At 40.3% G+C, this 25,423-nt stretch overlaps 3 protein-coding genes across 8 annotated transcripts; 2 read left to right on the top strand and 1 right to left on the bottom strand.

Annotated features, from left to right (window-relative positions):
• Positions 1-1,818: 1,818 nt before the first annotated feature.
• Positions 1,819-14,801, bottom strand: LOC120728842 (PRELI domain-containing protein 1, mitochondrial-like). 6 transcript variants are annotated; one of them, XM_040024058.1, is made up of 7 exons: positions 14,778-14,801; positions 11,988-12,194; positions 11,027-11,252; positions 10,092-10,205; positions 9,156-9,234; positions 7,666-7,822; positions 1,819-3,456 (listed from the first exon to the last, which is right to left on the bottom strand). In XM_040024058.1, exons 2-7 carry the CDS (start codon positions 12,077-12,079, stop codon positions 3,255-3,257), a joined length of 870 nt encoding a protein of 289 aa, XP_039879992.1. In that variant the 5' UTR covers positions 12,080-12,194; positions 14,778-14,801; the 3' UTR covers positions 1,819-3,254. The 6 variants fall into 6 exon arrangements, with proteins under 6 accessions (XP_039879992.1, XP_039879990.1, XP_039879991.1 ...); XM_040024056.1 differs by lacking the exon at positions 14,778-14,801 and adding an exon at positions 13,465-13,627; XM_040024057.1 differs by lacking the exon at positions 14,778-14,801 and adding an exon at positions 12,877-13,453.
• A 344-nt stretch (positions 14,802-15,145) lies between these two features.
• On the top strand, positions 15,146-17,246 carry ndufb6 (NADH:ubiquinone oxidoreductase subunit B). Its single transcript, XM_040024064.1, has 4 exons — positions 15,146-15,420; positions 16,503-16,595; positions 16,910-16,954; positions 17,103-17,246. The coding sequence occupies exons 1-4, from the start codon at positions 15,241-15,243 to the stop codon at positions 17,166-17,168; spliced, it is 384 nt and encodes a 127-aa protein (XP_039879998.1). The 5' UTR covers positions 15,146-15,240; the 3' UTR covers positions 17,169-17,246.
• Positions 17,247-17,547: 301 nt separating this feature from the next.
• toporsa (topoisomerase I binding, arginine/serine-rich a) lies at positions 17,548-23,648 on the top strand. Its single transcript, XM_040024055.1, has 2 exons — positions 17,548-18,682; positions 20,615-23,648. Exon 2 carries the CDS (start codon positions 20,618-20,620, stop codon positions 23,015-23,017), a length of 2,400 nt encoding a protein of 799 aa, XP_039879989.1. The 5' UTR covers positions 17,548-18,682; positions 20,615-20,617; the 3' UTR covers positions 23,018-23,648.
• Positions 23,649-25,423: the final 1,775 nt, after the last annotated feature.

Below are 25,423 nucleotides of genomic sequence, written 5' to 3'. Positions count from 1 at the left end.
GCAATATTACCATCTTGTGCTTTCTGAGGGAGGGTGGGGCGGGCGGGGCGCAGGGTTTTTAAAGACAAGCAGGTGGTTTTTGCTCTTGACTCTGTGGTGCATTGTTTTTTGTTTTCGTTTTTTTTTGGTGACCAACTCTTATATATTTTTTTTAATTTTTACCTCCTATCTGCACTCTCTCCATATTCTGCAGGAGGGGAAAAAAGTAACTATAGATGAGGAAAAAACAGCTGTTTGTTTTGGGGTTTTTTTAATCATCGAGTTTACATTCATGTCAAAGACTTTGTACATGACTGTTTGTAGCAAAAATGTCCTTTTTTCAGTTTGTCAGTCAAATGAACAACTGAGTAAACCATTACTAAATGGCATATTCTCTCGCACAGAACCTCCCACAGCGATAATTGACATAAAAAGAAGCAGAAGACAAAAAGAGGGAGGGAGCGGGACGATGAGGCGGTGAGGGGGGGGGGATAGATATGAGATTAGAGATTTTAAAAACACATACATATATTTTCACTCAGTGTAGTGTATGAGCAGCTGATTGGACATGCAGACATTTTTCTTGAATGTTGGATGGATCGTGTTTATGGGAAAATCTTTTAATGATGTGCCTTGGGGGGTGGGAGGGTTCTTTAAAGAGATTGTACCACTTAATGAACACTGTTGAATCAGTTGCCCTAACTTTAAAAAAAAAAAAAACGAAGTTCCCCATCTTGTTCCGCTTCCCTTCTCGTGACAGAAGAAGCAAACGATTAACGGCAAGACACAGAGACACAGAGGAGAGTGGGGTGGTGCTGGGGTGGGAATGTTCATCAACATCAAAGTGGGATTTTATTTTAAAAAACAAAACAAAGTCATAACAAGTACACAAGAAAAGATTTGATGTTATTGCTTTCATGCTGCTGTTGCACAGAGATTTCTAAGAGCACAAAAGTTTGTTTTTTGGGTGGGTGTCAGCAGGCGGAGAAGAAAGAGGGTGGTGGGCATGACGGAGTATGGGGGGCGTCTGCAGCTCACGTGCACACAGATGAAGTGAGAAACACGTCTTTCTGTCCCTTAGCCTGCTGCTGCTTTAAAGGTGCTTCTACAAACCCACAGAATGACTTCCATGAAATCTTATTCCTGCCAAATAAAGAGTCACTTTTGAATCTTTTTAATGATTAATATGATAGCTTTAACTACCTGTAGGCTTTAGGTCAGCTTCCTGCTTTCTGCACTTCAGCCTTTTATTTTGTATTTTCTCCTTAATTGTTTTGTCCTACAACAACGTTATGGTTCCTTTTTTTTCTTTGTACCCACTTAGAAGCTAGAGGCTGAACTGGCTTGGATTTAGTTGAGGGGGAGATGATGAGGGGGTTTGTTTGGGCTGAGGAGGGGGGAGTTCTGTGCCAGAGACCTGTGAATATGTTGCTTTTAAGCAGATGTGTAATTCAGAAGATGTATAAGTTCCATTTTTTTTTTGTGCGTGTGAGCGTGCGTACACGAGTACCTGGTGCTGGCTATGCTTTAGCAAACACTTTAAGGTATTGTGTATTCTCTCATTGTAATATAATTAAAATGTTTTATACATAAAGCCGTGTGTGCTGGTGTCATCAGTGCTTTTTGGGGGAAGGTAGCAGATTAAAAACTGACGACCTACAGCTGAACAAAGCTGAAAGAAAATGTAGGTAAAGACGTTGAAATGTTTCGGGGTTTCCTGTTTGGTTTACGCAGCTGTGAAACTGGAATATTGGGGGGGTGTTTAAAGTTCAGAGTTCATCTTTTGTCAGCGTGACAGCGAGCAGACATTGGGTGACGGCGTCAACAAACAGGCGCAAATAACTCGACAAACTTTTATTAAATCTCAGCTTAACACTGACGAGCTTCAAAACATGTCTAGCTATTAAACTGAAAGTCTAGAGAGATTTATGGACATCTTACAGCACAAAACCCTAAAGACTTCTTAAAAATACATCACATGAATAATTTTTAATGATAAATAAAATGTTGCAACGAAAAAAGAAATCCAGTCGATTCCATCCTGAAGGGAATGCAGTTGTTGAAAACAGTTTACAACAGGGGTGTCAAACATACAGCCCGGGGGCCAGAACCGGCCCACCAAAAGTGTCCAATCCGGCCCAGCAGATGGGTTTAGAATATTGCAAAGAAGAAAAACTTACATTTTTGACATTTCACTGCATTTTGGTCAGCTTTATTATTTTATTATTACTGACAAAAACATCACGCACAGCATAGCATAATATACCTAAACAAAAATAATAAAATTATTCTATAAAATTAACAGTAAAAACCTTATTTATTCATTTCATTCAGAAAAAAAAATTCTGTTATATTACAGAACAAAAAGACCCTTTTTCTGTTAATTTATGCTATTATTCCTTAACGTGAAAGCCAAACAGCCGTCCTTGTTTTTCATAATGCAGAACAACAGATATATTTAAAATTGCACTTCATGTTCATAACACATCATCGTTTAAGCGCGTAGTTAAACTTCTTTACACTGAATCTAAAGGGCAAACAATTGGCAGTGTGTTTTTAAGACTTTATTAGGCAGTACTGTAGTTTCACTGGTCCGACCAACTTAAGATAAAATTAATCTATGCTGCCACAACACAGAGTTTGACACCCCTGGTTTACAATAAAATAAACTTCAACAGTAAAGAAGATTTACTAAAGCTTTAAATTAGCTTAACTTTTTTCTTGTGATTAGACCTGCTGGCAGAAACATATATGCTTTCCAAACATAAGAACGATATTACAGCAGACGCTGTGTGCTGACACCTGTAACAGATATTCTCTGCAGTTTATTGCAGTCTCAAACCTGAAAAAATGAACCGTAAAACATTTAAGTACAGTTAAGCATTCAACTACAGCTCTGATAACTAACCGATGAAGTTAAATTAAAATTACAAAGTCACGTGATCGTGATTTGGTCTAATTTGAGCTTTTAGCTGGAGCTCAATAATAAATGATATGTTAATAAATATAATAAACTTGAAAGAGCCAATGAGAAGAAAGCATATGTGCTGATAATAACGATGTTTATAATCGTCTTTGACAGCAGATTTGAAAAATGTCTTTAAATAAGCGGCTTAGACGCAGCGTTCACCGGTTAAAGCAGAGAGAGGTGCTGCTGGCTTGAAAGGCTAGCAGTTAGTCAGCAGAGGTAACCCGACAGAGGAGTCAGACTGTTTCTTATTAAGAGAAATCGTAAACAGCGAGCATACAGCAAAACTTCAAGATGATCGAGATGATCAAAGGCAATCATGCCGAGTCCACACACACACACACACACACACACACACACACAGACACACACACACAAACAGTGCTTTCAGATAAACTGCCGGGGTTTCTGTGGGACGGCAGCAGCTGAAGCCAGCGTCTTGGCTGCTTCTTTGGCCTTCTCTGACGCGTCCTTCACTGTGTCCCTGAGCAGCCGCTGGGGCGCCTCTCCTGTGGGAAGAGAGCGAGGGTGAGGCGGGAGAGAACGAGGACGACAGGCATCAGCAACACTGCGAGATCCTTGCTGAGATCAGGATGCTCACTGACACTTCTGTGGCCGATTTTCTCGTGACTTTCATGATTTAGTAGCTTGAGAAGTGTGCTGCCTTTTTTTGTTCTTGTTGTTGTTTTCGGAGCCACCCACAGGAAACAAGCACACAGAAACACACGCCTTCAAAAATCAAAGAGAATACTTTTACTACAGTGAAGATAAAGTGAGCTCCTCTCCGTGCACTTGTTAACTTTTACCAGACAGTGCTCACTCAGTTCAGCGCTGTTACTAAGTCAGACCTAATGATCACAATTGTGACTTTCCTCTGACAGTCATTAAAGGTAAGGAAAGGTAAGGTGACACATACAAAAAATAAATACATATCAACAAGGACCTTTCTAAAGAGGCTTCACTGAATAAGTCTGCACTCTCCTCATCTGTATGCTGTTAGGAACAGCCTCATACTGGATTTAGCGCCAGGGGCTGCACAGTCTATTTGTGTCTGCCCTGACTATGAACCCCACAACCTCGTGTGAGAACAACAACCTGAGTCACAACAAGACACAGTGATCCCCCCCCCCACTCAAACACGAGATGATAAGGAGATACATTTCCTTCAATTCTGCACTTTTATTTTTTTTAAACCGAGACGTAGATATGAAGTGCGAGTGTGCGTTAGCGCTGTCAAAGGGAAAGGGCTCTTTGTGTGTCTGAATGCTGACAATAACAGTGGGGAGGGACTCCTTACGGTCAAAAACAAAAGTCTCACGTTTTTTCAAAGCAGCATTTTTTAAACAAAGCAAAAATTGCTTATTGGATTTAAATGTAGTAAGCAATATTAAAAAGAAAAAAAATCCAATCAGCAAACTATAGTGAAATTCATATCAGCAAAGATATGAACTTCTGGAGACGTGTGGTACTTTCAAATACTCGCATGCCAACTGTCTAAGAAAACATGTTTTGTATTCCAAGATTGTATCTTAACCTCTGCCCTCAATCCCACTGAGCATCTATAGAAGATAAAATATAAAAATCACTTTTCTGATGATCGAGTGTGAGCGAACAGAAAGTTTTACTAAAGATGGAAACAGATCGAAGCTGAAGATGGAAACACGGAGGAACAGGTTGGTTCTGTTCACAGATGTTGTGGAAAATTCCTGGAACCCAAGTGATTTCATCTGAACGCTAAAACTACCAAAGCACCATTGGCAGGCAAGATGGCAGAGTAGAGATGACATCAAGAACAGGCTGTGCAGGTGACTTTCTGCCCCCCCTCCCCTGGCGCTCTCCCAAATACTGTAAAATGAGACACATGTGAGCAAAAGTATTATTTTGGGGCTCTCCTCAGCTCTTCCCAGGAGGGTGGCACAGTTGCCCCCCTGGTGGTCTTCCTTGGGTCCTCATATTCTGGGGCCTCTGGATGTCTGGGGCCTGGATCTCCACTAGGGATGGGTATTGATAAGATTTTCACGATTCCGATTCCATTTTCGATTCTGTTTAACGATTTGATTCTTTATCGATTCTCTTATCGATTCTTTTTAAAAAAGGAGAACACTAAGGTCGATTAGCTTAGAACTTTGTTTTATATCTTCTCTTTGAACAAGATAGAAATTTAGGAGTAACATGGCCTTACAAACCCAACAGTGAGATCTTAAGAGATCCACAGCCTACGGCTCTTCAATGTGTGTCACAGGGTCCCCAGGAAAAAAAAAATTGTAAATGTAAAATAATAAAATAAATATTCTTCTGTAGCAATTACACAAGAATTTCCAGTAATGTCCCTGCCTACAATTAAACACATTCACTTACCTAAAATTGGGGGCATCTGCTGTGGCAAATGGGTGAAAGCCTTTTACCACAAACTTAGTCACTGCTCGGTGACATTCGTCTATCCTGGCCTGAAAGGAGACGCTACCGCTAGACTGCAGCGAGAACTGCCAGCATCTGAGCCAGACTCTGTCTCTCTCATCGTGGTCACCTAAATGCACACTAATGGCAGGTTTTGTAATAAGGCAGATCGCGCTAACATAATATGCACTGTTAGTTGATTATTTACCTGCCGCATTAACAGGAGAGATTGTGCAAACGTTACTGCTGCTGCTGGGTTGAGATTCACGAGTCCGGAGCGGAATTAAAAACACGACATTCATTTAAGGTCATCGTGTGTTTTGTGAGCAAATGCTTTTGCATATTCGTAGCGTTTCCTCCCTTAAATGAAATATCTACTTTGCAAGTATTGCAAGTTGCCCTGTTGTCATCCGTTCTCGTAAAGTATGACCAAACTTTTGAGCGTTTGAGCCGCTTACACGCCGTGTTTCCTGCCAGGTAAATGACGCTCCGCAACGCGGTGACGTCATTTGGGGCGACTGGAATCGATAAGGGAATCGTTTGCAAAAATGGCAAACAATTCCAAGGAATTGAAACAGTGGGAACCGGTTCTCAACAAGAACTGGTTTTCGATACCCATCCCTAATCTCCACCATACCCGCTTCATGCCCTGGGGGACGGGCTATGGCTCCCCACACTCCCTAGCAGATCATTACATGGAGAAGAAACCTTGGTGAATACAAAGCGTCTTGATTCCACCAGGTGTGCACACTGGTGTAACACATGGGTGTTCACAGACACAATTACACCTTTACCTCAAAGCACATGTAGATCTGCTATGCACAATAAAAATATCATCATCTTTAATCAATTGTGATGGTGTTGTATTTAATGTTGCTCTTTTTGTTGTTTTCTCTTTGTTTTTCTTTTTCATACAGTGATCAGGTGTTTATTTCTTTTTCTCTCCCCCCTTTCCACATCTTTCTCCATCTATTGTCTTTCTCCCTCTCTTTTTATTCTTCTCCTGTCCTAATCATGTCTGTCCGTCTGTAAACGGACATCAAATAATGGCAAATTCATAAAGTCAATCATCGGACCAATGGCAGGCCTGAAAGGTAAAGTAAACCCTTCAGACAACAATTCTGATGGCTAAAAATCCAAATGGGACAGGCCGGGAAAAAAAAAAAAAAAAAAAAAAAAAAAGTATTAATTTGTATTTTTTAAAGTTATTTATTTTCATTTCATTAGTTCATTTTTTAAAATTAATTAATTAATTTTTAACTTATTTATCTAGCTGCCAGCATTGCTGAAACCATGTTAATAATAGAAAAAAAAAAAAAAATCCGCCCCTGTGTGCGATCAAAATGTCAGAAATATTTCAGCATTCCCGTCGTCTGGGTTTACCCACACTGCCTGAACGTTAAAGAGTCCTTGCAGACTACAAACACGGGTGGGAAATAACCTTCCGGTCTGTTTCTGTGCTGTGGCATTACAGGTGATTTTCATTCATTATGTTATGAAACAAATACGGCTGTTTACATTTAGACTTCTCAGGACCTGACGACCTCTGAACACACTCTCATCAGTCCATCTCTCTGTATGTGCTCTTAAATAGCAAACTAACACGTAACCATAGATTTCTCCTTTACACTGACAATTTCCCTAACAAATGAACGAGGTAAGGACAAACCTTTTTGACTAAGAAAATCGAATTCGTCATTGTGTTTACCACCAGAATACAACATATGCTGAAATCCTTCTAAAAGTGAGTTTTGCCACTCTGTAGCCATTTCGGTAATGCCTCTGGGCCGTTATTTTGAAGGTGTGCGTGTACAAACAAAGACTGAGCAACAGTGCTTAAAAATGCACATAAACGCTCATAAACGCTCTGCTCACATTGACTCTTGCTTAACCCATATGGAAAAGATATATATAAATCTTATAAAGTTTGTATCTGTCTTGTATGAAACTTGTATGAAAAGCATACAAGAGTGAAAACACATATAAGATCCCTTGAAAAATTATATAATGAAACTTGTATGTTTTGGATACTTACTAAAAAAAATATATGAAAGTAATGAGAAAGTGGCCACTTTCATGAGTAAATCATATATGTTTTTACTATTTCTTTTCCATATGGGAAGATAAGGCTGAAAAACCTTCCCTCTGCTCCAAGCTTACACTTCTCTTCCAAACATGTAGAAGAAGTGTAAGCTTATACAGTTGGTATGAAGTGACCCAAAGGATACATTGTGTTGTTTACATCAAATTCTATTGTCCAATTTTGGTGAGCTTGTGTAAATTGTAGCCTGAGTTTCCTGTTCTTAGCTGACAGATTGCACCTGCTGTGGTCTTCGGTTGCTGTACATTCAAAGAAGGTCCTGTGCCTTCTCTGGTTGTAATGAGTGACTATTTGAGTTACTGTCGCCTTCCTATCAGATCCTATGGCTCCAACAAGGCAAAACTGCAGCTCACTGGACATTTTCTCCTTTTCATTCTCTGTAAACGTAGAAATGGTTGCGAAAATCTCAGCAGATCAGCAGTTACTGAAATACCCAGACCGGCCCATCTGGCACCCTCAACCACGGCACATGTAAAGTCACTTAAATTCCTCCTCATAATGATGCACAGCTTGAATTTAAGCAGGTTATCTTGACTGGGTCTAAATACCTAAATGGCACCCAGCTGCTTCCACGTGATTGGCTGATTAGATATTTGCATTAACAAGCATCTGAACAGGCCTGCCTAACAAAGAGTCCAGTGAGCGTGATCTTCTCTACATGAAGGTTTGTGCCAAATTTGATGAAATTCCTTCAGTGGTTGATGATGACTCAAAACATCACAACCGTATTTAATTCGTTTTAAAATAAGAATCACATCAGAATCAACTAAACAACACATCTACTTCTATACTCTAAACTACTATTTAGATCACTGTTGCTCAGACAGGGTAGAAAGTTACTGCCTCAGCTACGCTGTCTACTCTGTGCAGCAACATGTGACAACCCCCGGGCAACGCCTGGGATGGCAGATGGATGCCTCAGTCCTAGCAGACTTACCATGACGCTCAGCCTGATGCCGATTCCTGTAGTGGCATCAACAAAAGTGGCAACAGGACGGAATCACAACAATCAGACACACGTACGCTGCATCAGCACAACACACAGTTTGGAACAATGTAAATATTATCTTATTCTTTGGGGTTAAATTTGACTTTCCACACTTAATGTACAAATTATTTGAGGTTATTCGTAGTGCGCAGACTTACAGTACTTTTAAAAAAAAAAAAAAAAAAATCACTCAAATGTGAATATTTTCAGGTTTAGCTGGTGTCCTATCATTTTAAACTAAATCCTACCCAATATGAGAAACTGATAAATCAACACTAGAAAAAGTGACTCATCTGCAGATGGTTCATCTCTAAGTGTTGTTGTTTCTTTAATACATCTCTTCATACATCCCTCATTATGATTTACTCTGTTAAACTCTCTTTATGCAACACTGACTACCTAAATTATTTCTGTCCAAACTTAAATTAGGAAATTGTAGCCATTTGTGACTGTAGCTGTCATGGTTTCACATCCCCCCGCCTTTTATCACATGGCACGTGGAGGAGTAAGATTTCTTCAGGCAGAGTGGCAGGGGTGAGCCCCTTCAGGTTATTATGACAGCAGTCCTGTGTTTCTGGGGCGAAAAGAAAGCTCCATTTCCTGTTTAAGTTTTCCCCCCTTCCAGAAATGGCAACAGTTAAAAATAAGCTGTTTTGTTTTCCTCTGCTTTTCCTCCTGCTCTCTGCCCTGTTTCAGCTGGAACACACATGAAGTGTACATACCCTGCAGGTTGGACAGCGCGTATTCCAGCCCCTTCATTGCCTTCACCTGGTTGCTCTTGAAGCGAGCCAAACCAAACTCCTGTGAGAAGACAGAACAGGAAATGGCTTTACACAGGGGAGATTGTCTGGGAAACAACACCGTCTTGTCACTGCAAGTCTCTGGGGATATCCAAACAAGCCTGGCATCTTCCATATTTAATGATTCCAATTTAGTAGACTTATTTTTTGTTTTGTTTTTTTGCTGTGAATTTCACTTCTCCCACTACTTTATTTTAGCATGAGCGCTAAAGTAAAGATCTGAAAATTCAGGACATCGGCCTCTAGAGTGAAAAGAATTGCATCTATTCTATCTGAACCGCCGTAGAGTAGATGAAAGCAGACGAATAAATGCTTCTAAGAGTACTCATATCATTCCTGTGCTGACTGACATCTAACTTACCTAAAGGGCAGATGGGCTCTTACTGAAAGAAAAGAATTCATTTACTGTCTTGTGTCTATCACACATAGGAAAGCCAGAGTACAGACTGTATATAAAAGTTGGGAGAAGCAACCATGACATCGCTGTGTGGTTTGTGGATTATTTTTTTTGAATTTGCAGATTTAGCACGTTAGACATTTATAGATGGTTAGCGCAAACAGTTGATCTTACTAAGAAACTAAGAAAACGGCACAATAAATCTTTATACTGTTTATTTTACTAAACACGGGATCATAACTTCTTTTAAAAAGGAACATCATGATTTGAATTTAGCAACCAAGTCCAAAAATGTAGGAGGATAGTGCTTACTTTGAGCTCCTAAATCAAATAAGAAGTCTGATCGTTTCCTCATAGAGGTCTGCTTGCAGCTACATGAGTTGCCCTCTGCTGGCAATGAGAGTGAATGCAGGTCTCAGGCACATTTATATACAGTGGTTTTGGCTGGGGTCTGTCTGTACCTGAATGGGTTTGGAGAAGCCATAAATGCTCGAGGATATCCACGCCTCACGTTTCAGCTGTGTGGTCGCTGGATGCTCCACTGAGCCTTGGAAAACACAACGCTCCTCAACAGACTTGATTGGGAAAGAAAAGTGACAGCAGGTTATAATAAACTAAGATGCAACACAACAGATTTACTATGGAAGTCATCATGTCAGGATTTTAAGTAACTCGTGGTCTTGGCAACAAGATTTCTGGAGACGTAACTTCACTAAAGACGATCTTTCTTTCTGCAAAAGCCTTTGAAGGATTTGAAGAACTGTTTTTGTCTCAACACCTGCACAGAACTACCATGTCTCAAAATGTTTTCCATATTTTCCCATGAAGCCATCATGTTTCAGACTGCAGCAAATTAAAAACACAAGCATCATCAAGTATGTTGTAACGTAGTGCAGTTTTCATTAAAGTTTTAAGAAAAGATCATAAAAATATAACATTTAGTTGTGCGTATAAATGCATGTGCGAAATAAGGACCTCTGTCCTTGTGTGAACTGATTTCTTTATTCCTGTTATTGTGTGTGTGCCAGACTCTGGCAACCCACAGTACTCTACAACACCTGTAACCACAACAGTGATGTGATGTCAGACCACATTACTTTCCTTATATCATGGCAGCGAGATGACAGCTTTGACAGAAGTCCTACACAGTTTCACATGTAAAAAAACAAAACACAAACAACACATATCTACTTTCACAGCAACTTCAGCAGAAAACAAGCAGAGTCAAGTGAAAAATTTAATTTCTCTCCACCACACAAGGTCACAAAGGCAATGATGATTAAAACCCATCAGGAAAAAGGCATAACACAGGAAACTGGCTGCGTGTCGATTAGAATCTCTCTGAAACAGCTCAACGAGTAGACGGCAGGAAAAAAACAACAACACAAAGCCTCACCATGAGAGTTGTGTGGTTGAGGTTCCAGGTGTAGGTGGTCAGGCTCTTGTTCACTGGGTCCACGATGGAGTCCTCGATGACGTACACAGAGCGAGACATGCCGGCGGGGAAGAGCCGCTCCGCCCAGCGAGGCAATCGATTGGTCTTCATTAGAAGCCGTCTGGAGAGGAGCCGGTGGTCTGCTGTTACCTCCCGGTACACGACGTCCTCCGTGAGAACATGGGTGCTGGGTGACACAAAAACACACAGCCACATCACCTACAGGATTACTGTGAGGCTTCTCATCTGTTTCTAGTGTACGTTCAAAGAGTGCACCATCATAATATACACCAAAAGAAAGAAGAAAAATACATGCAAGTAAAATATTCTGATGTCGTCTAAGTCAGGCATAAAAAAAAAAAACAAGAAGCACATAAACCACCTGCCCACCTCGATCAGCCAAACTTAGTTTTGCTTCTCTGATACACTGTCTCAGTTCTCAATCTCACTCAAGACTGACAAGCGTATTTTTGCTTGCGAGCCTCCAAAATTGAAACAATATACAGGCATCACCTGCGCGACTGCCTAGTTTTGAAGAATGATTAAACAATACACTAAAACACTGCACTACATAATTATTTACATTTTCTAAACCACAGTTCAGCAAAGTTAATGTAATTCCTACTTTCCAACTAGTGAGGAGATCAGGGGAAATAGAAAGCATTTAAAAGATATCACACAGCATTCAAATGTTCACTAAAAGTAAAAGCCAGCAATGGTAATCCCAAAGTCAAAAAGGACTCGTTTTTTTGGCACCTTAATTTTTAGTAGCAAATTTTATGGCTCTCCATGTGACGGCTGAAGGAGGACTGACATCTGAAGGCATGCTGCTAGCGACCCTAAGAACTACTAGAGGTATCTTTCCTTGTGTTTTCTAATGAGCACCTTTGATAAAATACTGATTATGAGAATGCTGGAGTACCTGAATGGGTTTGGGTACCTCTGCCAGAAAGCAGAGACAACATGGTCCCATGTACTCCTGATGTCGGTGCTGCTACAGAAATACTTGACCATTTTTTTTTTGATGATGTGCAGGACGGTGTGAATCCCAAACCCTGAGGTCCCTCGCTGTGATTATACAAATCAGTGAAAAGTTTGGTGCTGACTCCATCCACAGTCTGTGGTGATCCTGCAAAAGTGAAGGGAACAATGAATAAAAAGGTTACGCAGATAAAAACGCTGAATAAAGAGTATTGTACTGCTGGGTGGGATGGACATGGTCAGCACCAATAGTCAGATAGGCTGTGGCATGCAAACGATGGTCAGTTGGTAATAAGGGGCCCAAAGTGTGCCAAGAAAGTATCTCAAACACCATTACAACTTCAACAGTCTGCACCATTAATAAAAAGCAGGATGGATCCACGCTTTCATGTCATTTACACAAAAACTCTGATCCTACCATCTTAATGTCTCAGAAATAGAGACTAATCAGACCAGGCAGCATTTTTACAAGCTTCTATTGTCCAATTTCAGGAAGCATGTGTGAATTGTGGCCTCAGTTTCCTGTTCTCAGCTGATAGGAGTAACAGCTTGTTCTGCTGCTTCAGAGCTTGACGTAGTGTTGGCTCTTTCGCATATCATGATTGTAACCAGTGTTCATTTGAGCTGCTATTGCCTTTCCATCAGTTGAATGTTCTCTGACAATCATTCAGACCTGCAACCAGCTCACTGGATATTTTCTCTCTCTTTTTTTGGGCTTATTCTCTATAAACCCTAGAGATGGCTGTGCAGGAAAATCCCAGTAGATCAGCAGTTTCTGAATGCTTAGAGCAGTCCGCCTGGTACCAACAACAACGCCACATTGAAATCACCTTAAACTCCAGCAGGTCATCTGGAGCATACCTGCCGGCCTAAATGCACCGAGCTGCTGCGATGTGATTAGTCGATTAGCTAAAACAATGTGAACAGGTGTATCTAATAAAGTGGCCGGTGACTTTATGTTTTTCGATTTTGTTGTATAGACTTCAATGGGTCCCCCAAATATCCTTTTTTTTTTTTTCAATTACAGCACCAATAAAACATTTTTGAAACCACCATTTGTTATCTTTTATTGACTTTTCACATTTTCATAGCTCAACATGACGTAGGTCCTTACGTAATATACGCACGTCACCTTGACATATGGTTGGCTGGTTATCGTTACCGTTGGTTTGCTGGACAGCTAAGAGCTACCAAGTTAGCTTCCAGAAACCACATAATTCAAGTGATTTACCTCTAAATGTTATACTGAGCTTAAGTAAAAGACCGGTTATTTCACAGCTTAATGTTAACTGAGTTCAGAGTTTGACAGGAGGTTTACAGCAATAATACCGCACTTCAAGTTTCGGTAGCCTCCCGTTCCGTTAAATGGCCACTAACCGAAATGTGAAACATTCCGGAAATAGTATAAGCAAGCTTACCTGTAGTTGCTGCTACTTTAATGCTAGGCTAATAAATATTAGTTGTTTGTTGAGCCTAAAGCCAACAAACTAACTGATGTTAGCTAGTTATATTCATAATGTCATATGAACCCGGTCAGCCAGCTCCGAGTCGTAGGTCGGACCGTTTTACTGTAAAGCCACTTCCGGTTGTCGTTTTAAAGTAAAAGCTCTCACAAACATTTCTCTTTTCACGCATTGGAGACTGCTGTGTGATACAAAGACCTGATTGCTATAGTCCCGAATTTTGAACCTTTAATATATATATATATATATTTAACGAGGAACCTACAGTTTTCAGAAAAGTACTCATGAAATACTTGTATTTAGATTCCCATCGTGCCTATTCTTGCCTGCTGGTGTTCTAATTTAAACAGTCAGCTAAAATAAACATTAGCTGCATCCATTACAATGTAGTAAAGACACTTATTTAATTCTAGAAAAACAGTGAGAAGATGAAGCCAGTGAACAGTTTTTACACTTGTTCACTAAACGTCACTATGAGACCACCCTGCAGTAGGATATGTATGGTTGCCCATTATATCATTTCACACTCCTTGAATTTGTCCCAGACCAACAAATTGCCGAAGCTTCTTCTTTCATGGAGATGTTACACTTGCTGATGATCAGTGAATGCATTGCATCAGGAGCACCTGGCTGCTACTTTACTCTCTTAATTCCTTTGGAAGCAGTAAGAGTGCACTTAGGTTTTTTATTTACAGGGCTGCAGAGAGTCCTGTGATAACTTTCTTTTTCACATGGCTGTGGTGTTGTTGAGCTCTCTCTGCTCAAACTCACATCCCCGTTTGCAAACCAGACTTTTAGAAATCATTGTTTTTTTTAATGCTCACATGAACTGTGGAGTAGCCTAATCAAGGCGCGACACTGTCCCTTTAAAAGGCCCGCTGAGGCTCCATGTCAGTCTTGTGTTTTATTTTGCCATCTAGTGGGCAGGATGAACCACAGACATGACAGTACCAGACATTTAAATTATTGATGAAAATCTCATTAATTCAGGTTTTCATTCTATTCTGGTCACTTTGAGGCGTTTGTCACCCACAAAACCAATTTCTGGATCAAACTATTCACAGATATTTGCAAGGAGGATGTAATGTGACAAAAGAGCTGGTGCAGGGATTACAGTCTCTGCATCAGTGTCAGGAAAACAAAGGAGATGATCATGGAGATAAGAAAGATCCTCAAAGTGCTCCTGGCAGCAGCCTCCCAACAACTACAGACATGTACATAAGCAGATGCTGGAAAGAGCCTCCTGAAGCTTAAAAGACACTACTCACCCAGCACACACACCGTTTGTCTCCCTCCCTTTGGGAAAGTGGCTGCAGAGCAGAACCACCAGACCAAGGGACTTCTTCCTGGAGGCTGTGACTCTGCTGGCCCAACCCAAAGGTAACAAACATGAGAAAACACCTGTGTCTTTGTAGTATCCACCACACACATTTAAAATTAGTTTTTTATTTATACTGTGAATTTATCATCTATTCCTGATTTCGGTATATATTGCTATTGTGTGAGCCCGCTTTTGTTCCACTTAGAGCTGAGTGCAACATTTTGTTTCACTACTGTCATTGGTCCTCCAGTAACCAGTTCATGCAGCAGGTGGCGCGCTATAATACACCACAGAACGATATGTGTCCCATTTCCGACTCTTCTTCTTCGTCGGTGCACTTTCCTGCAGAGGGAAGTGTCCTCCATGGTGTCATTGTAGATCTTTCGAGGTTGAATATTAGTAAATAAGAGATGTCTGGGTACACACCAGACCAAAAGCTCCGTTTCGAGCAGATAACGAAGCTCCGGAGGCAGTGGCTGAAGGACCAGGAGCTCAGTCCGAGGGAGCCCGTGGTACAAGCTAAACCGCCTGGCCCTGTCGCCAAGTTCTGGGCTGGTTTTCTGGAGCCCAAGAGCCTGTGGAGGGTTTACGTGAGTTCTCGTACACAGCTGATCCGACGACCGCTAATAATGACATTTACAGCTGGAATCAAACCGAGCGGTTTATCTGCTACTAGTAGCGTTTCATTAAGGACAAGGGCCAGGGTAGCTGTTTACTGCTAACGTGGTTGGCCGCGTTTACTTTGCAGGCTTCATGCCACACACACAGACCGCATCTACTACAGCTTATATTGTGATGTTGTTCTATGTCAGTGACACAATCTAAGGTTTTCCTTGGATTATCTCTAGTAGATACAAGAACTAAGCAGAAAATACTCTAAAATGTATTTTTTGTAATGGATTCTTTGTTTCCTTGCCACAGAATAGCAACAACAAACAAACAAACATAAAAAATAAATGTTCAAATTGTAATTTTTAAGCATGGTGTCAGTAAAATCTGTTGCTTCAACAATACCTACTTAGTTTAAAATATGCACTATAGTTTAATGCTGGGGAAAAATTATGGTTTGATTGACTCACCAATAAGTTTACAGACAACGTTTTAAAAGTGACTAATCCATACCTATGCTATTAAAAATGTTGTGTATTATGCATTGTTATGACCCTGATGAAGGCCATAAGACGTAGCAGAATAAAGCAGAATAAATCTGTGCATCCCTAGCTTTTAGAAAATGTTGATACAAGGGTAGTCACTGCAGAGAACTTTACACAGGAAAGAAAAGAAAAGAAAGTCAAGCAAGACAGAATAAATGTGTGTGTGAATGAGAGGAAAGCAGGTGTAATGATGAAGATGCTAGAAGTAAAGATGGTGAAGGTGAATGGGCAAGATAAAATCAGATTAAATTATAGAAACAACTCAGGTTAATCAGTTTGGAGAGGTTCAGATGGTTTGGGCGTGTGCAGAGTATGGCTTAGTGGATATATTGGAGATAGGATGTTGGGGGTGGAGCTGCGGTCTTCATAATCTGTAGAACACTGAAAATCTTTAGGCCCTTTATCTAAACTGTATATCACATATTCCGCGTCTTTAGCAAGAGAACAAACGCAGTCCCTGTAAACATTATGATTCCGTATGTTCTTCTCTTTACTGATATTTGTTTGTGCCCTTGCAGACCTACAAAGCGTACAGAGGTGGAGTTTTCACATTAACACGGCTGCTGATACCCGCTTGGATTGTTCACTACTACGTGAAATACCATGTTGCTGTAAGTTTCCACATTTGATCATTTTTATTTATATCTAAGCCTTTAAATACAGGAGATGGATGATAGAGCCATAATATGAAGTTCAAGAAGATAGCTATTTTTTTTTTTTAAATTGTATTTAATTTGTTTGATAGTATGTAACCAAGGTAACTTGAAAGAAGAAAGAGTTTTAAGTTACAGACATGCAGTATTAACTTATTCTTGGCCAAACTAGAGAACCCTGCACCTTGGATTTCATTTGTAGATGGAGATCATGTGACTGATTTGATCAGAATGGGTAGCATATTAAAATTCCGTGTCATTGTTCCCTACAGCAAAGGCCGTATGGCATTGTGGAGTTGAAACCCAAGCTGTTCCCAGTAAGTGTGACCCATTTATTATTTATTACTTCCAACAGTTAACTTTTTTTGTTTCTCACATAATACCCCATTTATTCTTCATATATTTGTATAAATGTAACTGAATGTTACCTTGTTTTACCATAACTAATACTTTTTTTGTGCTTAGGGTGACACGATCCTGGAGACGGGTGAAGTTGTTCCAGATCTCCCAGAGACCCACGGCCATCATTGAAGAGGAAATAGTTCAGCTTTTTCCTTGAGTTTCTCTTGTAAAAAATTCTGTATATGTGATTAAAATACTCAAAAGTTATGAGTGTGAGCTTGACTTAACAGAATAAATTAGTGATAGTGTTTTAGTAGAATTCCATCCATCCATCCATCCATCCATTCGCTTCCGCTTATCCTTTTCAGGGTCGCGGGGGGCGCTGGAGCCTATCCCAGCTGTCATAGGGCGAGAGGCGGGGTACACCCTGGAAAGGACGCCAGTCTGTCGCAGGGCCAACACACAGGGACAGACAACCATTCGCACTCACATTCACTCACACATTCACACCTAGTGGCAATTTGGATTATCCAATCAACCTATTCCCACAAGTTGCATGTCTTTGGATGGTTTTAGTAGAATTGTTTTGTTTTTTTTAAATTTTAGTTAGAGATTTTTTCTCTTCTGTCAGGTGATGTGTAAGTTCATTAAAAAAAAAAAGGTAAGCTTTAGGGATGCTGTTGGCTGGGAAAGGGGAGCCTGAGGACTAATCTGTGTGATGTTTTCAAGAAATGCAACCTGGTATACTCCTTCAGCATTCAACAACAGACAGAAGCACCTAAAATGTAAAAAGTAATATCTTTTATGGAGGACAAAATCTGTTCATAGTAACTCTAACTACATTAGATCTTCACAAATCATTACAGTTTGTATCCTGATGGTAGTGGTCTCTACAGGGTTGATTACATACCCCCAAGGGTAAGAGCAGTGACTAAATGGCTTGGGTATGAAAACTACTTAAATCACATGCTGTGGGCTTAAAAGTCACTAGATCTTAACACCTAACAACAATTCCATTTACAGTGGCAGTTGTAAAGAATTTATTTGAAAGGAGGTTGTGCAGTCAGTCGATCAGAGTTCATTTTTGCAAAGATGGCCATGTGCAGATGAACACTTGAAAGATGCCTTTAAAAAACCTTGTGACCATGATAATGTGACAAAGATGTCACCTGGGATTTTCAAATTTATACCAAAAGCGTATTTACTTAAAACCTCGACCTCAACTTAAAGATCACATGTGTTTTCTGAAAATCATGTGAATGCAATAACTCAAGAAGAATAAGATACCTAGGATTTCTAAATTCACGCCATAAGTGCATCTACTCCATAAGTGTATCTACTGCACTTATGGCATGAGTTTTAAAGAAAGTCATCCTTCTCCGAAATGTTTTTGCATAGCTTTGCTGACAGGCAAAGGGCACTAAGAATATAATTGTAAATATGACGATAGCGCTTGATATTATTGTGAAGGGCGCTAATTTCCCCATCCCCCCCGCGAAACCTGAAAATTGAACTTTTATTGTGAAGGAAGTTAGCGGAAGTTGCTCGTTGAATTCACTTTCTGTTATGGAAGAAAGAGGGGTTCATAGTTCTGTCAACAGCCGCTCCAGGACTGATGGCCATATAGAAATTAATGTGTTTCCACAATAAGGCGAGAAGTAATCAGGTGTCACCGCATTCGTGGCTGTCTGAAGGATTCAGAGGTAATTATTACTTAACTTTTCTCGAACGTCCCGAGTAGCCACAGAGTTCCAAGCTTTGTAACGTCCGTAGCTAGCCTGCTAACTTGAGCTAACCTGGTCAATGTGTGCTCAAACTACTGTTTATTGTTTTGCTAAGTCACGTTGGTTTTATGTAACATTTCATATACCCCAGGGGCTTGTTACTATATATGTAACAGCTCTTAAAGACGATTTTTAAGTTATAGTTTCTAGATATTATTCAACTTCTCCAAAAGGAAACACAAGTGTTGTAGTTGCTAAGCTAACAAAACGATAAACAGAAACAAAGTGGAAAACGGTTATTAGGGGCATTCCGGTGTATAGATTTTATTCTGTGACATGTCTGTCGAGATTATCGATGGCCAAGAAAGACATTTAGGGGCTGTATAATATGTATTTTATCGCTCATGTAGCTCATAAATAGTTGTTCCGAATGGCTAATTGTAATAATATTACTGTTAACAATATCGCTCGCCATGTTATCCTCAAGCAAGCACCCATTCCTGTTGTTTGTAGTGTTTTTTTAACCAACGTTTTAGTATAATATAATAACATGTAGCCCTACCAGTATATCAGTGCTCAGACATGAGCCTGCCACAGATGTGCCATCGTCATGTGTGTGTATATGTTGTATGATATGCAACAAAATGAATATTACAGAACATAAAGCAGAAAAAGTTGTGTGGGTGGTGTTCTTACCTTAAGTCAAATTCATTAATAGACAAACAGTAACCTTATCGTGTACTCTTCCCCTCACGACCCCACAGGAGTATCTCGCCATAGCGAGATATTTATATTTATATTATTTATTACTGATGGTCATCAGGGAAAGACAAATACTTTACATGCTTTTAACATTGTAGACTCCACCACTTTTCATGCACCAGAGTTTGAATTGGAATAGTCCTCCAGAAATAATGACACTATTTTCTGGAGAATTGATTGGTCAGGAGGAGGTGATCTCTGATCTTGCTCTGGAACTGGTTAGGTCTGCAGTATAGTTACTATGGCAATGTTCCCCTGGTAAAGAAGTGAACTGCTTTCATAGTACAGAAAACCCAGATTTAGCCCTGAAGTTACATGGATAATCTTCAGCACCTGCTTTGTAGGGGTTTCTGGTCTATGATGACTTACAGCTGAATTACAGATGTAAAACACAATTAGTTTGTTATTGAGGCCGCAGTTAAGTGTTTCTGTACTACATTTAATGAAGACACGCATGTGGTGTTTTGTAATGTTCGTTTTAGCCAATGTGAGGATAGAACAGGAGAAAACAAATAATGCTGACCAGTACAACACCCCACCTCTTTTATCTCTAAAACATGTAAATGAATGACAATATTGTGAAAAAGTGAAGATTAGGGACATCGTTGGCTGCCTGGAATAGCAGTTGTATTGGGTTCCACAAGACAGTACATTTAAAAAAAAAAAAAAAAAAAAAAAAAAGTGGCTAACAATTGTATGTTGAAAAAACTTTTTTCAGTGCAGCCATTTTTACCCCAACACCGCAGGTAAACACAGATGTTACTGATCACATCGATTAAGGCTTTGGCCTGACTAGAACAGAAGCTTCATTAGTGGCATTACTAACACCTGTGGCTGCTGAAAAAAGGTGTTTACAGTATGTGTGAAGATATATTTGTAACTTTAATGTTTTCTATGTTGAACCTGACAGAAACCAAGTGAAGTCGCACAGTGTCAGAAAATGTTATCAATGTATAATGTAAAGTGAGCCACTCAATAATATCTGTATAAGTCACAGTGGAATCAAGTGCATAAAAGTTACATTCTTGTCCTCTAACAGTGTTTATTATAAAGTCAAACTAGTAAAGTTTAGAGCTCTATGAATGCCTTTTTTGGGTAAAAGTATTTAACTATTTTTCATTTTTCAATGTGTTTTTGTTATCATGTCAGATCATGTCAGCAATCAAGCTCGCCCTGCAACTGAGCCAAAAAAATGGCAGAAAAAGGTCCTCCGAAACAAAATCTGCAGAGGTGTCACCCGACTCCAAGTGCCCCATCTGCTTGGACACATTCAGCAACATTTCCCGCCTTGACCGCTGCTTGCACAGGTTCTGCTTCCGCTGCATTCTCGAGTGGTCCAAGAACAAAGCAGAGTGTCCGCTGTGTAAACAGCAGTTTAATTCAATTTATCACAGTATAAAATCAGAGCAAGACTTCAAGACGTATGACCTGCAGCCAGTGGACAATGGCTCTTTTGGTTATTTTCAGGGAGTGCGGTTTAGATACCGCACAACTCTCACCGCAGCCCATCGACAGTTGAGAGGAAGGATGTCTCTGGCTCCTGACATTGGTATAATATCTGAAGGCCCAACAAATTCTTCCCAACAGCGGCCAGACCGTTACATGCGGCGCATGATGATGAGGCTGGCAACCCAGAGGAGAGCTGCAAGGGAAGGCAGGGCGGTGGCCAGTGTTCGAGAGCAAGAAATGATCAACTTTAGACGGGAGCTGTACCGACGGGGGGTGAGGGTTCGAAATGTTCAGGATGGTGGCCGCTCCCGAGACACCTCAGCGGAGTTTTACAGAAGAAATCCAGCCTGCCTTCACAGACTGATCCCCTGGTTGAAAAGAGAGCTGAATGTGCTATATGGAACCCATGGCTCTTTGGGCAACATGGTTCAACACATCATCATGTCACACATTACACGATATAACATGGAAGACGGAGCTATTCAGGAAGAGCTCAGGCACTACCTCCACAGTCACGCAGAGCATTTTATGCACGAGTTCATCAGCTTCGCAAAGTCCCCTTTCAACATGGAGGCATATGATCAGCACGCTGTCTACGACTGTCCGGCGCCTTCCTCAAATGAAGACAGCAGTTCTAACTCATCAATAATCGCAATCTCAGAGGATGAAGACAACTCTACAGGGTTGAACAACCCAGATGACTCCACATCTGCTTTGAGCCTCTCGTTGTGGGATGATGAGACACCTGGGCCGTCGTATTCTACGACAGCAGAGCAGGGCAGGACAGAGCTTCTGTCAGTCTTGGACTCAGACTCTGACAGTAGTTTGGAAGAAGAGACGCAAGAGTTTGGGACACCACAGCAAATGAGTCCTCATAACCAAACAGACCTGACTCAGGGCAAATGCAATAATGAAGACTGTGTATCTTCTGACAGTGATGACTGTGTCATTGTGGGTTTTGTTAAACCAACAGCAGATCGGACTCCTCAGGTGGTTCAGCTTTCCTCTGACTCTGAGTGGTCTGCTGACGAAACTCAAGAAGTGCCTCTTCAGCCTCAACACATTCGATTCACCAGTAGCAGTCCTGCAACTCTACATAGCAGTGATCGTAGTGGGGCTGGACTATCAGAAAATGTAGACACAGATGATCGTCACCACTCAAGTTCAAAAGAAAGATCAAGCAAGACGTATAAGAAGTCAGACAGAAAAGGTCAGGGTAGAAGATTTGACAGCAAAGAGAGATCTAAGGAGAGGCACAAATCAAAGGACAGACACTATAGGAGGAGGAGGTCAAGAAGTAAAGAGCGGAGGCACTCTAGCAGAAGCCCGGTGATCTCCCACAGCAGTGTCAGCACTTATTCCACTGAAAAAAGTTATTCTTATTCAAATGGCAGAGACTACTCCAGGTGTGACAGATATAAAAGGGACAGTGATTACACCTACCAGTCATATAGCCATTACAGCCAAGAGAGAAACAATAGCGGACTCCATTACACACAAAGGCACTCGTACTATTACAGCAGCCGCAGATGCTCAGGTTTCCGCTCTCGCTCCAGTAGCCGCGACAAGGATTTGCGGAGACGGTATAGGAGGCGCTCTCGATCCAGGACTTATTCCAGCAGCCGCTCCCCTTCTGCCAGAAGGAAATCTCATTATGACAAGCCTGGTGGGAAGAGGAAGTACAAAAGAAGACATTTAGAGGACCCCTCCAGTACCACAGCGTTTAACTCCTATGCAGATGGTGACTCCTCTGCATTAAGAAAACACAAGAAAAAAAGCAAAGAGAAGCACCATAAAAAATCCAAAGAGAAGTCTAGAAAGACCAGCAGGAGTCTCAGTGTGGAGCTCCTCAATGAGGAAAAGGCACATGAGCGGGGCAGGCGTCACCATAAGAAAAAGAAGAAACACAAGAAGAAAAGCAAAAGGCACAAGAGCAGCGAACGCACAGAGAAGCGTTCACCCACTATCATTACCATTGATAGTGACAGCGATTCATTTGCTAATGACAGTATCACTCAGGCCACTAATGCTAATAATGATAAGCCCGCAGACGATAGGACAGATGACACAGTAGACACTACCCCTGCAGATACACTGTTGTAATCCTATATCAGATTTTTACCCTCAGCTGCTGCCACCTGCCACCATTTTTTTTTTTTTATCACAACAGTGTTCAGTAGGGTGAAAGCACATATCACATGTTTGCTACAGTGATATTACATTGGACACTGACAAACTGATGGTATGATGTATGCACAATGAGAAAGATGACCTTTTTAGACCTCCATGGCCTGATTTAAAACAATGCTTTTATATCTGCTATGTGCTACTATGTGTAAGACAAATGGAATAATATTGGAAGTGTCGTCTTTTTGTTGTTGTTGTTGTTGGTTTTTTGTTTTTTAAGAGTCAGTTCTTACTCTGTATTATGTGCTGAGGGTCTCTCAGGGTTAATGCTGATTACAATTTGTGCTGCCATCAGTCGGCTATAATCTGGAGACACAAGAATATAATGTTTTGATTTCAAAATAACTTCATTTGTATTGAATTTTATTTCTAAATAAATTGTAAAGATTCATTGTGTGTCAGAGAAAAAGAGCATAATTCCCAGTCACAGTATTTCCCCCCTTTTTTACTGTATTACGTTACAGCTTCAAACTCAACCAACAGTATAAAACAAGGCAGATCCAAGATGTGAATGGAGAATGTACGTAAAAGTACATTAAATTTATAGAAAAAAAAGTGGTGGTGAAATGTTTGTAATGAATCTGAAAACATGCAGTAAACCACAGAAAATGATAACAATTAAAACCTTTATGAAGGTACTTAAGGTATGTGTTATTTTAAAGGGTTGTAAAATAATAATGCAAAACAGAAATAAAGTATTCAAACAAAAAAATCCCCACATTACATCTCAAGCTTCAAATGGAGTGGACTACAATATTCTGGTGAACTGAATTGTCCTACTATGTAATAGATGAGATCTCTGTTTGTGTGGGAGGAGTTTGCAGACAATCAGGAGTTCAACAATGAGAGCTGGCACACAGGTACATCATTGTTCCCCTGAAGTTTCTTGTGTTTCTTTATCAGATGCTATGGTATCACTATATTGCCATATGTAGTAACACTGTAACACTTCATAAAACCATTTGATTTTGTGATAACATCTCATTTAGTTAATATTGAATATATTTGTTGATGACACTTTAGTTTATGCAGTCAAGCTTACTTTATATAGTGACTATACCGACTAATGTTGGATAAATACCATTCTAAAATCAGTTTATCCAGGACACTATTTTATGCATTTCTGTCAGGTGCTTGTTATTCATGTTTATTTATATTTTTAGTTGTGTGAAAAGGAACATTTCACAGGACTCTCCCGTCATGGGAAATATTAAGCATACCTAATGAGTAATGCTTCTGTGTAACTTCATCATTTTGGCCCACTCTTTGTTCCTTGAGGTTTGCATGCATTCATTTATACACTGGTGTCTTAGTGGTCTGCCACAGCGTTTCAGTCAGGTTGAGGTCTGGAATTTGCACACCTTGATTCTTTTCTTTTTCAGCCATTCTGTTGTAGATTTGCTGCTGTTCTCACTGGCTTGCTTCACAACAAAATTTCATCCAGGCTTTAAATGTTGGACAGATGGGGTCACATTTGACTTGAGAATACTTTGGTAAACAGAGGAGTTCATGGTCAACTCAATGACTACAAGGCGCCCAGGTCCTGTGGCTGCAGAACAAGCCCAAATGATTACCCCCTACATCACCCCACTGACACTTGGTATGAGGTGTTTGTGCTCATATGCCATGTTTGATTTCACGACACAGGTCACTGTACATTATTATGGTCAGACATCTCCCCTTTGGTCTCATCTGTCCAAAGAACGTTGTTTCAGAAGTTGTGTTTTTTAAAGTTGCAAACCTAAACTATGCTAAAATGTTTGGTTTAGAGAGAATAAGCTTTTTCCTGGTAACCCTTCCAAACAAACCATACTTGTTCATCCCTTTTCTAATTTTACTCTTAATGAACTTTAACTTTTAACATGGCAGTTAAGTGTGTAGTGTAGTCCCTGTAGAAAAGTAGATGATTTTTTAACCTCATAGGACCTGGCGTCCACATATGTGGACATCACATTTTGGGTTATTTAGACCAAAATACTCAATTTTGCTCTACAAGGCCCTGATATTCACTTACAAGGACATTATACTGCTACTGTTCTATCGAAAATTTAAACGAATATCCTCATATGTGGTTCTCATTTTTCTTAGAAACAAAAATTAGGTAAAAATAAAAAATCAGGTAATTCTTTGTTTTTACATTCACCAGGTCCCAGTATGCCCAAATATCAAAGAGAAATTAAAAATGCATGCCATGGAAGGTCTTAGGAAGTTAAAATAATCTCTCTGAGCACTGCACGTTCTGAGCTTGGGTGTAGCCTTTGACGTTCACTCCTATGAAGACTGGGATTTTTTTAACATACGCCTGAATGGTCCAGACCAGCA

The sequence above is a fragment of the Simochromis diagramma genome, unplaced genomic scaffold, assembly GCF_900408965.1.
Source record: "Simochromis diagramma unplaced genomic scaffold, fSimDia1.1 OVJJ01000302.1, whole genome shotgun sequence".
NCBI classification, from domain to species: Eukaryota; Metazoa; Chordata; class Actinopteri; order Cichliformes; family Cichlidae; genus Simochromis; species Simochromis diagramma.
This window is presented reverse-complemented; position numbering and strand designations above follow the sequence as displayed.